The sequence below is a fragment of the Raphanus sativus genome, chromosome 6 (assembly GCF_000801105.2).
Source record: "Raphanus sativus cultivar WK10039 chromosome 6, ASM80110v3, whole genome shotgun sequence".
NCBI lineage: Eukaryota > Viridiplantae > Streptophyta > Magnoliopsida > Brassicales > Brassicaceae > Raphanus > Raphanus sativus.
This window is the reverse complement of record NC_079516.1, coordinates 18,316,693-18,328,745: the sequence shown is the minus strand read 5'-3', so window position 1 is coordinate 18,328,745 and position 12,053 is coordinate 18,316,693. Positions and strand designations below refer to the sequence as shown.

The window sequence follows — 12,053 nt, the reverse complement described above, 5'->3', positions numbered from 1 at the left end:
GTTATGTTCTACATTTATTTATTGATTTGTGGTTTATTCACTGCACGTAAAAAGTAAAATCAAACATACTCAAAGCATGATTTAGATTAGAAATATTGAAACTCGAACACAGATAAAAGTATTGAAGATTTTGATGAAATAATTAAGTTCCATATTTGGTGTTAAAAAAAAAAATTTAAGTTCCATATTTATTTATTTGTGATTTATAGAATACCGTGTTCCTCAAACAATATATGCGTTGGTGTTATCTTCCTCTTAAGCCAGAAGTGAAGTACTGAGGAAAACGTTTTAGCTCCTTCACTTCTTGACGCTTCTCCTGAAAACGCTAATCCTTCTTCAAGGTACTCAACTCTGGTGATTAGGGTTCGGTCGACATACGATGGCAGTAAAACCGTGTCTCATAAATCGTCTCGCTTCCAACAAGTCTCGACGGAGAAGCCGGAGGACATAGGAGCCGCACCTTGTGATCCACGTTAAGGTCCTGGAGATGGATATCTCTGAATATAATCTCAGTTTCTCGGCGATAAACGATGGATTAAGGGTAATAAATGACGTCGTTGCAATGCATTAATATTCTTTTCACTTCTCTGTCTCTCTATCTGCCTCTGGTTTGGATTGTACGCTTCCAAGTTTTATTTCTTCTTCTTCTTCTCGAAAGAGAGGTGAGAGGTCCTTTATATAAGATCTCCCTCATTGTTAGTATCCGGTTGGCGTTTGAGTTTGCTTCTTTGGGTTCCCATTTCATCTCTCTTTTCCTTTTACTTTACCAACAAGTTAACGATTAGGGTTTTCAAGAATGCTCTAAAAAATCACGTTTTTATTTGAAACCTAAAGTGATGTAACTGGAATGAAATCATCATGATCTGGTTGTGTGATAGGTTGATAAACTCGCTCTCCTTCCCTTCCTACAAACCTATAGCTGCCAATTTTTTAATTTCATTCATTCTTTCATTGTAAACCAAAACAAACGATGTTTATTAATTGTATTAGTCTTAAACATTAGAAAAAACATTTAAATATAAATGTAGATGTGCTTCCAAAGAAGTTCAATGCTGAGAATGCTGCAAGATGGTCCCTTTTTGTTTTGTTTTAATGGATTCTGTTTTTTTTTTTCTGTCATCAATGGATTCTGTTAGAGTCCTAGCCTACAGAGGTTCATGTCTTTTGAGTGTTTTTAGGTTTCTGGAACACAAATTATGGGAAGATCAGCTGGCATCTCCCCATCGGGTGCTAACGTTGATACCACATTCTCCTCAAGTGATGACGGGTATGCTTGATGCCCCTTCAACAGCAGCAAAGTTCAAAATTAATGTAGTTGCCTCAACATCAGCAGCAGCTACTTGCACAACAATTCAATAACAACAACAACAACAACTCAGGTAATCTTCTTTGCAAGGCTTGTTGTTATAACGTACCAATATGGGCCTGGCCCATTCTCAACCTCAAAGAACGTATATTGTTGTTGATACCGACAGAGAACGTATATTGTTGTTCTTAGAGATGTTCAGACGTTTCATCATTTTTGAAGATGGTAAATGTTCTTGTGGGGATTTTTGGTGACGCCAATCCACAGAAACAACAATGTACATTTTTGTATGTAAAAAAGATGTAACTGTATAGCTTTTGTACAGTGGTTTTAAAGCCGACCTAACAAGTTTATTCGATCTAGTGTTTAGTTAACACAAAACAACTAAGGCCACAGACGTATGAGAGATCTTGACCCTCCATGCATCACTCATGTTGATCTCATGCGTCGAATGTGGAAACTTATGTTCATTCATTTCCTGTGCCTCTCTATTTGTCTTCTCTTTAGTTATGTCAAGCGTGTCTTTATACAAAGTGACAGTAGTGGAGACGGCCACATTTTTCAGTGGGTTCAATTTCATTTCGACTTTGTGTTACAGTATTTACATAAGCTAATTTTTTAGTATTTTACCATATTTGTTTTCGAAATGCAAGTAAGGTTTTATATATACATATATAAGAATCAGGGCCGTCTCAAACTTTTCACGGACCCGGTTCAAAAAAAAAAACTTCTTTTAATAATCTGAAAAAATTTGATTTTTTTTATAAAATAATATTATAATATAAAATAAATACATTAATTTAATTATTTATAATCTAAATAACACCAATTTTTTTTGTTATTAATGCAAAATCATTGATCAAATCATTAAACTTGATTATTTAGTATTTTTCAATGCAAAATCATCGATCAAATCATCAGATTTACATTTTCTAATTTTTTCAGTTTTTTACGTTTATTATATCCACAATCAGAAATCATAATCTATAAATATAATAGAGTAACAAAATCCGGATAGTAAGCTTATACTCTTGATTAGACAAGTCAATCTTTTTTCTTGTAAAAAAAAGTTGTATGCTAGCTTTATTTTTTTCGTGTTTGCTATTTTTAATTAAAAATGGTGAAAAATATATTTTGTTCTACGTATTTATAATCACTAATTGATAATTGTTTCCTCAACATAAACAATTAGAATATTAACTTTTTATACTACCATTGAATATTATAACAAACATCAACAACTATTTATTACTTTCCAAAATATATAATTGATATAAATACTAGGTATTTCCTAATTTATTGTCTTTTAGTTGGTTATATAAACAAAATAAAAAATTGTAATTTACATTTATTGGTTATGAATACGAGAACTAAATTAAAATATAGTCATTCTGATTTTTTTATAAAAATATGATTTTAAATTTATAACTATTAGTAAAACAAAAAAAAATTATGGACCCTCTAAAATTTTGGACCCTGTTCGACCGCTCCACTTGCACGTGCTAAAAGACGGCCCTGATAAGAATTCATAGAAATCAAAGGATCCACTTCCATAAAGGTGGCTTTGCCACTGGTAAGAGGGTTCCGAATTGTATCAAAAAAGCCTTCTTCAACCTCTGTGGTTGTTATCAATCATCATTTTCTTTTAGACTCAAATAAGATATCTTGTCGTCTTCTTGTGTGTGTGTGTGAATAGATGCTATCATTTTCATTTTTGTAGAAGTATTGAAAGATAAAACAAATAGTTGACTTAGTGATCTACGGAGTCATCGACTTAACACATCACATCAATGATAACAAGGAACCGTGTAGTTTAATCGTCTACTTTTAAAACACTTGTTACATAGGAGGAGCTAGATAAATGTCGGTAACAACCCGGGGCCGTAGTATACCGTGTCTGAAGCGAACTTGTATTAATTTTTCTTTTCTTTCAAACTTAATTCTTTCTTTTTTCTTTTTTTTTGTAACATTTAATTCTTTCTTTTTTTCTATAGAAAACTATGCTAAATCAGTTTAAAATTTTAGGCAAGTACATAGCGATTTTCTCATTGTAAGTACTTAATAATTATGTTCATAACCCTTAATTAACATGAAATCAAGCGTACGATTCTTGTTGATTGATCTTTTTTCTAAGTCATTTAACAGTTTTGTAGGTGGATAGATATACCAAAGTTTAACACATTAAATGACAATATAGAGTTTGCTTGTTCATATGATGAAAATGACAATTTATTTGATAAATTGGAAGCTTTTACCAAACAAAATAACATCTAGCCATTTTTCAAAAAAAAACAAAACAAAAATAACATCTACCAAATAATATGCGTTGACAATATTAAAATCATAAGAATACAATAATCGAAAACTTGATTCAACTATAAATGTTGGTTCCTTGTTTTCCTCTCTATAATCATCGCATGTAACTCTTCTTATAATTTTTTTTATACAGAAGCATAACATCATGTTCAAAATACTAAATTATTAGATTAGATAAGATATAAATGTAAATAATTGGGTTTTAAAAAGATAATTGGACAGTTACGAGGATACAAATTGAACGTTCCATCTAACCAACAAGTGGGAACGATGCGACTTCAAATTTAAAAACCACACATCATGTCCACACGCAAGCTCATTTCCTTTTTTGAACATTAATCTTATGTCTTTGTTCAGAGTTCAAAATAAAATCTCGTAAATATACATATACAGATACACTTCATATAAAAGGTATATACCATAAAACTCCCAGATTCGTTTGATGTATCTGCCATTAAACTATTACACGAAATGTGAAAGAGAAATCTCTGTTCACATCTCTCTGATCTTGTTTCCCTATATATGTAAACACAATCACCAAATCCTATAACTTGAAAGATACACAACTACAATCTTCTTTAAAGAAAGAAACAATCTGTTATTTCATTTGAAGATGAAGCTTCTTCACGCATCAGTCTGTTTGATCAGTCTTCTCCTAGTCCTACCTTCTATCTTTGCTGCTTCTTCCTCTAAAGATTTTGATTTCTTCTACTTTGTCCAACAAGTAACTAAACCGTTTATTATCCTCTAACAATGCTTATCTCATTTGTAATGCATTATTATTCTAATATATTGTTTTATTGTATGGACGTTAAAGTGGCCAGGATCATATTGTGACACACAGAAGAGTTGTTGTTATCCAACTTCAGGCAAACCAGCTGCTGATTTTGGTATTCATGGTCTTTGGCCTAACTACAAAGATGGAACTTATCCATCTAACTGTGACGCCACTAAACCATTCGATTCATCAACGGTAATTACATGCAATTTTCTGTTTGAAATTCTCAAAATAAAAGTTCTTAAAACACAACCGGTTGTTTTGGTTTTGTTTGGTACAGATATCGGATCTGATCAGCTCGATGAAGCGGAGCTGGCCTACACTAGCTTGTCCGAGCGGTTCAGGCGAGGCGTTTTGGGAACACGAGTGGGAGAAGCATGGTACTTGCTCCGAATCGGTTATCAACCAACATGAATATTTCCAAACTTCTCTTAAACTTAAACAAGAAACCAATCTTCTTGGAGCTCTAACCAAAGCCGGTACAATTTTATCCATTTCTCTCTTTTGAATTGGTTAATCCCGGTTTGATATCTAATGATTTGATTACTGGTTTATTACGTATAGGGATTAATCCGGATGGAAACTCGTACAGTATAGAGAGCATAAGAGACTCTATCAAAGAGTCAACAGGTTTCACTCCTTGGATTGAGTGTAACAGAGATGGGTCAGGAAATAGCCAACTGTACCAAGTCTATCTATGTGTTGACCGGTCTGCTTCCGGTTTAATCGAATGTCCGGTTTTCCCTCGTGGAAAATGTGGAACCGAGATTGAGTTTCCTTCTTTTTAATATCTGTTTTCTAGTTTCTTTATCTATTGAATCAAATCGATCTTTTGTTCATGGAGATCGGTTTCGTTTAAATATACTGAATGTTGTAATTAATTTTTATGGAAGAATTTAATTTTATTATGTTCTATATTTATTGATTGATTTGTAGCTTATTTACTGTCTGCATGTCAAAAAAAAAAGTCAAACATACTCAAAGCATGATTTAGATTAGAAATATTGAAATTCGAACCCAGATAAACGATGGATTAACGGTAACAAGGGAATAAACGACGTCGTTGCAATGCATTATCTTTCTTCTTCTTCTCTGTCTCTCTATCTGCCGCTGGTTTGGATTGTACGCTTCCAAGTTTTCTTTCTTCTTCTTCTCGAAAGAGAGGTCATTTATAAGATCTCCCTCATGAAATCATCATGATCTAGTCGTGTGATAGGTTTCGTGTTTTAACAAGATTGGAAGGGTAAACTGAATATAAAGAAGTTAGATAACACAAACGATTTTTCTGGTATATTGAAACCACACAATACGTTTAGTGTCGTCAAAGTAACGCCATGACAGCCAAAGATGATGATAAACTCGCTCTCCTTCCCTTCCTACAAACCTATAGCTGCATTTTTTTTTAGTTATATTCGTTATTTCATTGTAAACCAAAACAAACTATATTTCTTAATTGTATTAGTCTTAAACATAAAAAAAAACATTTATATATCAATGTAGTCCTTCAAAATGCGTAAGTTGTGATGCTTCCAAAATAGTTCAGTGCCGAGAATGTTTAATGCCCCTTTTAAAACAGCTTCAACAGCAGCAAAGTTCAAAATTAATGTAGTTGCCTCAGCCTCAACAGCAGCTACTTGCACAACAATTCAATAACAACAACAACAGCTCAGGTAATCTTCTATGCAAGGCTTGTGGTTATAACGTACCAATATGGGCCTGGCCCATTGTCAACTTCAAAGAACGTACATTGTTGTTGATACATCCGTCAAATTTTCTTTTTGTTCTCTACTTCGCTGCTTTGTAACTCTGTTCTCTTACAACGTGAGTCCTGAAACGCGAAGCTGAGATCAGACGGTGAAGAATTGATATAGTTATGACAGACTCTCTTCTGTCCGACACGTATTAACGACGTGGACATCTTGAAGCCGTTGATGGGCACAAGACAAAACGTAGACGCGTTTCTATTATACACGGGACTCGAGACAGCGACGTGTCCATCAGGTTTACATGTTTCTTAACTTTAAACAGAGGAGCTCAAAAACTTGAATTTTCTGACAGTTTTTTTTTCTTTGACAACAATTTTCTGACAGTTTGTTAAGTTTTTTGATTTTTCCAACTATTCCAATTTTATTTAATTTAATCTCTCTGTTTCATATTATAATTTTTTAAGAAAAATTTGTTGGTTTAAGCAGTTTTTCAATACTTTATGTAACTTTTAGTACTTTTATTGGTACAGTATAACTAATTAATTAATATAAATTTATTTATAATTGGTTTAACTATACCAAATTTACATATCAAATGCTATTTTAAAAATAAATAATAGTTTTCTTAATTATTGTGCATTCAACTAAAACTACTTATATAAAAAAACCGAAGGAGTATTGTTTAGTACTATTTCATTTTATCCTAATATTCGAAATTAATATATTTGAAGAGCAAAAAAAAAAAGTTGAAGAGCAAAGATTCAGTCACTTTGCTGTGATTTTGAATTTTCAATCACAGTTATTTAGTGTGATGAGTATGGTAGAAGTTTAAATAATGTAGGTACTATTAAATCTTCTCAACAATTGTAGTGATGGGCATATGATGAGAACGAGATTGGCCAAACTATTATATGCCAACATTAAAGAAACACAAAGAAAGTCTCGGTGAAGATTTCTGACAAATAGAGACGTGCAGATTCTCTTGTCTCTCTTCTCTGTAATACTATTGTCATGATGTAAATGCAACACAAAGAAGAAAAAGCTTGGAGATGAAACCGGACAGATAGAGAAAGGAGACAGAGCAAAAGCTATGAGATGTCTCTGTAGCTTCAAATGTTTAAAACTCGAATATGGAATACAGCTTTGCAGCAACCTGCACCTATCATTTCATTCATAACAAGACACATAACAGTGGCGGACTTACGTACACCAATAGGGTGTCACCTGCAACCCCTTAAATGTGAATAAATATGATTTTGTTCATAGAAACGATAAAAACATAGTAGCTCTCCTGGTATAGTTCAGCTTCTGACCCCCCTACTCTAAACCATGGTTCAAATCTTTTTGGTGACATATTTTACTTGTTTTTTCTTTTTATGTACATAGTTTGACCCATGTTAAATTTAATCCTCGGTCCGCCACTGGACACATTCATAGTAGAAAATTATTGAACAACCTTTTCTTTACGTTTGTATATAAACATACTAAAACATGGTTTTAGGTTTTTTTTTATGTCTATCAAATTTTTGGGGTCACCTTTTTGAAATTTTTGATATTTCTGTTCATATTAACACATACATATTAACACAAACTAAACTGTAATGGTTTAAAACACATTATCCAATGTTGTATGACCGACTAAATGGATAAAAACTACACAAGTTTATGTTGTAGGAGTTTTTTAGAATCGTTGCTTAAAATGTTTACAAACCCACATGTGCGTTTAATTTCATTATCTTTGCTTTTCGATTCACATTTGATTCTCTTATTTTTCTTGAGTCTCTGTTCAGCTTAGCTTTCGAACCCTTATTAAATTTGGCTTTAGTTTTGAATAAGTTTAGGGAATTTCTAGTTTTTTCTACCAGCTTTTGTAACCAAACTTTTATTTCACCTTTGAACTAATATTATCAGATGGAAGAAAAAAAATTGATTCGCTCAGCTATTATTTTTCTACATTGGTCATACTTTATAGAGTCCAATAGATTCAAGAGTTTAGTGTTCTTCAATGGAAAACCATACACAATAGAATCTACGAAACACATAAAAGTTCAAACTCGGTCAACATAACACTTATCAAGCTGATCATACACAGCCTTTTCATTACAACTTCATGACATAAACGACTCAAAAAAGAAAGAAAAAAAACACACTTGGCGGGTGGTGAAATACCATCTCTGCCCTACACACTTCTGCTTTTTAACCGGTTTAAACCAAAAGACAGAAGCTTAAAAAAAAGACAATAAAAAGTGATAAAACAAAGGAAACCATTGGTGAAACATAGAGGACCCTTTGCTAAAAGATGCACACACCACTCCACTCAATTGTCACTTACTAAAACCCTAATTTTCGAAATGACTAAAAAGCCCTTAAAATTAGACCTTTTCTCCATTTTACCCTCAGAGATGAAAGAAGTTTAATGGCTCTCAAAATAAAACCCTAAAAAGCCATATAACCTCTTTTCTTTCTCTCCTCCACCTGACACTACCACAAACCCTAAACTATATAAACCAAAGCTGACACACATTCAACGGAACTGACGGCCGGTGAAAGTTTGTCCGAAGGACCAACTAGCAGGAGCGACGTTGTTGGAGACGACGATTCGACCATCACTAGCAGTAACCTTAAAGGACAATGCTTGACCATTTAGGAGATTGTTGCTTTGCCAGTTTTGACCCCAGTTCCTTGACATTTGCTGCCACCTTGTCCTTGAACCTTTAACCGCAACAGAGTGAACATCTCCTGCGCCTCCAACATTGGTGACCAAGACAAGGTTAAAGTAAGAGTGGCCGTTGATTGTGAATCTTATGCCTCCCCTTCTCTTACACGGAACCCTATATATAAAAAAAAGAAAACAAAACTAAAGTTAAACTTCCATAACAAGCAAGAGAAATAACATGATGTATTAAATTCTATAAAGTTTGATACTTTCTAACAAAAATAGAGTAACACAGTAAAAAGATGATGACTAATTACAAGAAATTGTGTCAAATTTTTTATAATATTTATAAATTAATAAAGTTTGATACTTTCAAGTAGAAACAGAGTAACACGGTAAAATTAGGAAGACCCATTACAAGAAAATAGTGTCAAATTTTGTAAATTATATAAAATTTAATACTTTCTAACAGAAACAGAGTAACACAATTAAATTATCAAGACCCATTACAAAAAAAAAACAGAGTAAGCATAAGAAAGTGTGTGTTACCTTCGGTAAGAAACAGGGACAACACCAGCTTTGTAATGAGCAATGCGCTGGAAAATAGGCTGAGAGAGATCGAAATGGTGAAGCGGAGGGTTACACCAGCCACCTGCGTTGTTAGGCAGAGCGTTGTTGGGAGGACAGAAGTTTGTGGCTGTAACCACAATAGCACCAGGTAAACACCACGCGCCGTCGCTCTGGCAACGGATCTCGAAACACGCGCCGCAGCTAAGACCGTTGTTGAACAGCGCAGTACTTAGTGCAGCCGTGTTGGTCCCGTATCCTTGGCTATAGAGGTTACCGTACCCACAAGCTCCACCTGGTGACAACAGAGACATTTCTTTAAGAAACCATTGAGATGATTTCTCTGGAGAGAATGTAACTTTGTTGAACACTTACCCATTGTTCCTGAAGCATCGCTTCCACCATAGAAAGTGGCATGAGCATTGACCCATCCTGCATCATATCCGTGAACAGAGGACGCCATTGCAGCAAAACCCAACAGGAAAATCCCCAAAAGACCCATTCTTCCGCTGCGGTTAGACAATTATGAAACAAAATTAGTACTCAAGACAATACTAGCATGTGGTAAGAAAACAGTTGGAGTTGAAGACAGTTAGATGAGAGAGAGATGATTACATGTACATTCTGTTAGAGAAAATGCAGAGCTTTTTGGAGAAGTGAGAAAATGGAATGTGGAGGAGAGAGATAGCTGCTTTGATGGGAGTGAAGAAGAAGGTTGATGGTTGGAGTTGAATTTATAGAATAGTTGACCCTTCATTTACTGCTTTAACTACCTTCTATCTTTTTACCGGTAATACTTTAACCTTATTCACTGTGACCTTCTCCCTAGGTTCTTCTTTTTATTTATGGGAATTTAGACCATATAACCCAAAAAACTATAATTTTACAAATAAGCCCTTTAATTATCTAAATATGCAAAAAAAAAAGAAATGCTGCAAAAATATATAAAGGTTATTATTTAAATATTGTAAGAGTAATATTACAATATTAAATTTTACACCTACGTTCCACTACTACACTAAATTTTTGAGTTTCTTTAGCGATATTTCAATTGGCAACATTTTGGAGTCTTTTTTTTGTTATCCAACTTAGAATTAGAAATTTATGGTTATTCCACAAATTAGCCCAATCAAAATTTACATTACAGCTTTATAAATTTAAACATTGCTTTAAAACAAAAGTTTTACAAACGTGTGACTCCTCCACCCAAAGCTACAAGAAAAAAGGCAGGATTCTTTTCTTTCTTGTGATGATTTCTATAGAGGTGTTTTTTCTAAAAATATATATATATGTTTAGAGAAGGTGCAAGCTTTTGAAATAGAATCACGAGACTCACATAAATTAATTTTGGAGGAATAGAAAGCACATGGGTGGGAGACTTGCAGGCGGTTTTGGTGGTTAGAACTTTGGACGCGTGTGGCTCTTCTTCTGCACCTTTCTTCCTTTAGTATCTTTATGGGCCATCTCTACTGTTGTTCTCTCCCTCTTTAACAAGACATATTATCATTTTATTTTAGGTGAAAACAATAATGTATTAAGGTTCTTTATGTCAATTATCTGTCAAGAAACACACATAGTTTTCACTTAACGAAATAAAAAGTTGTATATGTTCTCTGATTTGTGAGAGTAGGATGCATCTTTAGAGGTATCAAATAAATTGGGTTTCTTCAATAATTTGAATCCCTTATCCTTCCAAGTCAAAAAGGGAAAAAACTGTTTATTAAAATCTCTTGTTTTGCTCATCTTTGTTTGAATGCATCATTGTTTGAATGCATGTGTAATGCTTTTTCCACTTTTAAAAATAAAAGAAGAGAACAAATTTTTACCCGTGCCAAAATTTTGTTTAGCTTCTTGTAATTTTTCCTTCTTAATTATTTTTTACTCTAGACATTGACCACTACAATAGTAATACCCACGAATTATCGTGTAAACTTCCAATATATATACTATTCCTCCATTTCTAAATAATTGTTATGTTGATTTTTTCACACATATTAAGAATTTAAATAAAATATAATTAAGTTTTTATTCATTATACATATTCGACGAATAGAACTCAAAATAAATAAATTATTTTGAAATTAATGCACTTTGTAATTAATTTTAAATTGAAAATAAGTAAAATTTATTGTAATTCTAAAACGATATTTTTATTGTGTAACAATAAAAATGTTAAAGTGATATTTGATATAAAACAGTAAAATAGTATATATAAGTTTTATATAGAGAACTTACGTATATAATACAATACTAGTCAAACCAAAGTTATTATTCTATCCATTTTATTTTAATTGTATTTTTAGGTTTATGCGTGTATATATATATATGTATATATATATTAATAAAAACAATTAATTTTGTACATTTTATAAATAAAATATCATTATATATGCACATATCTATATTTTAACAATAAATAAATCGGAAAATATTATTAATAAATTTTGCACTGATATTCTAAAAAATACATTTATTTTGAAATCAAAATTTCACTCTATAAAGACAATTAAACCGAAACGTAGTCAATAATATGTATTGATAAGAGAACTTATTACAAAGTTGTAGGCTTGGGTAACTGTTAGTACAGGAGTAGATTGGTAGTATCATTCAGCACCATATTATCAGATTAGTATTCGTACATTCGAAAAACCAGCACGGTTGGGTCTTCAAATTCGAGAATAATTGACACCTATTGCGTAAAAGCATGCACATCATTAGAAAAAT

The 12,053-nt window shown here is 32.7% G+C and overlaps 2 protein-coding genes across 2 annotated transcripts; one reads left to right on the top strand and one right to left on the bottom strand.

Moving 5' to 3' along the window:
- The first annotated feature begins 4,010 nt into the window (after positions 1–4,010).
- LOC108809378 (ribonuclease 1) lies at positions 4,011–5,315 on the top strand. The gene is made up of 4 exons (XM_018581525.2): positions 4,011–4,346; positions 4,440–4,595; positions 4,681–4,879; positions 4,965–5,315. The coding sequence occupies exons 1-4, from the start codon at positions 4,236–4,238 to the stop codon at positions 5,186–5,188; spliced, it is 690 nt and encodes a 229-aa protein (XP_018437027.1). The 5' UTR covers positions 4,011–4,235; the 3' UTR covers positions 5,189–5,315.
- A 2,836-nt stretch (positions 5,316–8,151) lies between these two features.
- Positions 8,152–10,079, bottom strand: LOC108805832 (expansin-A15). Its single transcript, XM_018577791.2, has 4 exons — positions 9,945–10,079; positions 9,705–9,838; positions 9,312–9,624; positions 8,152–8,937 (listed from the first exon to the last, which is right to left on the bottom strand). Exons 1-4 carry the CDS (start codon positions 9,950–9,952, stop codon positions 8,631–8,633), a joined length of 762 nt encoding a protein of 253 aa, XP_018433293.1. The 5' UTR covers positions 9,953–10,079; the 3' UTR covers positions 8,152–8,630.
- Positions 10,080–12,053: the final 1,974 nt, after the last annotated feature.

Bases quoted from the DNA above. Each gene is read 5' to 3' on its own strand.
- LOC108809378 (XM_018581525.2), top strand. From the start codon at position 4,236: ATGAAGCTTCTTCACGCATCAGTCTGTTTGATCAGTCTTCTCCTAGTC. The intron at 4,347-4,439 runs GTAACTAAACCG...TGGACGTTAAAG, and splicing joins TCTTCTACTTTGTCCAACAA to TGGCCAGGATCATATTGTGA. The intron at 4,596-4,680 runs GTAATTACATGC...TGTTTGGTACAG, and splicing joins AACCATTCGATTCATCAACG to ATATCGGATCTGATCAGCTC.
- LOC108805832 (XM_018577791.2), bottom strand. The intron at 9,625-9,704 runs GTAAGTGTTCAA...TGTTGTCACCAG, and splicing joins CGATGCTTCAGGAACAATGG to GTGGAGCTTGTGGGTACGGT. The intron at 8,938-9,311 runs GTAACACACACT...TTTTATATATAG, and splicing joins GTCCCTGTTTCTTACCGAAG to GGTTCCGTGTAAGAGAAGGG.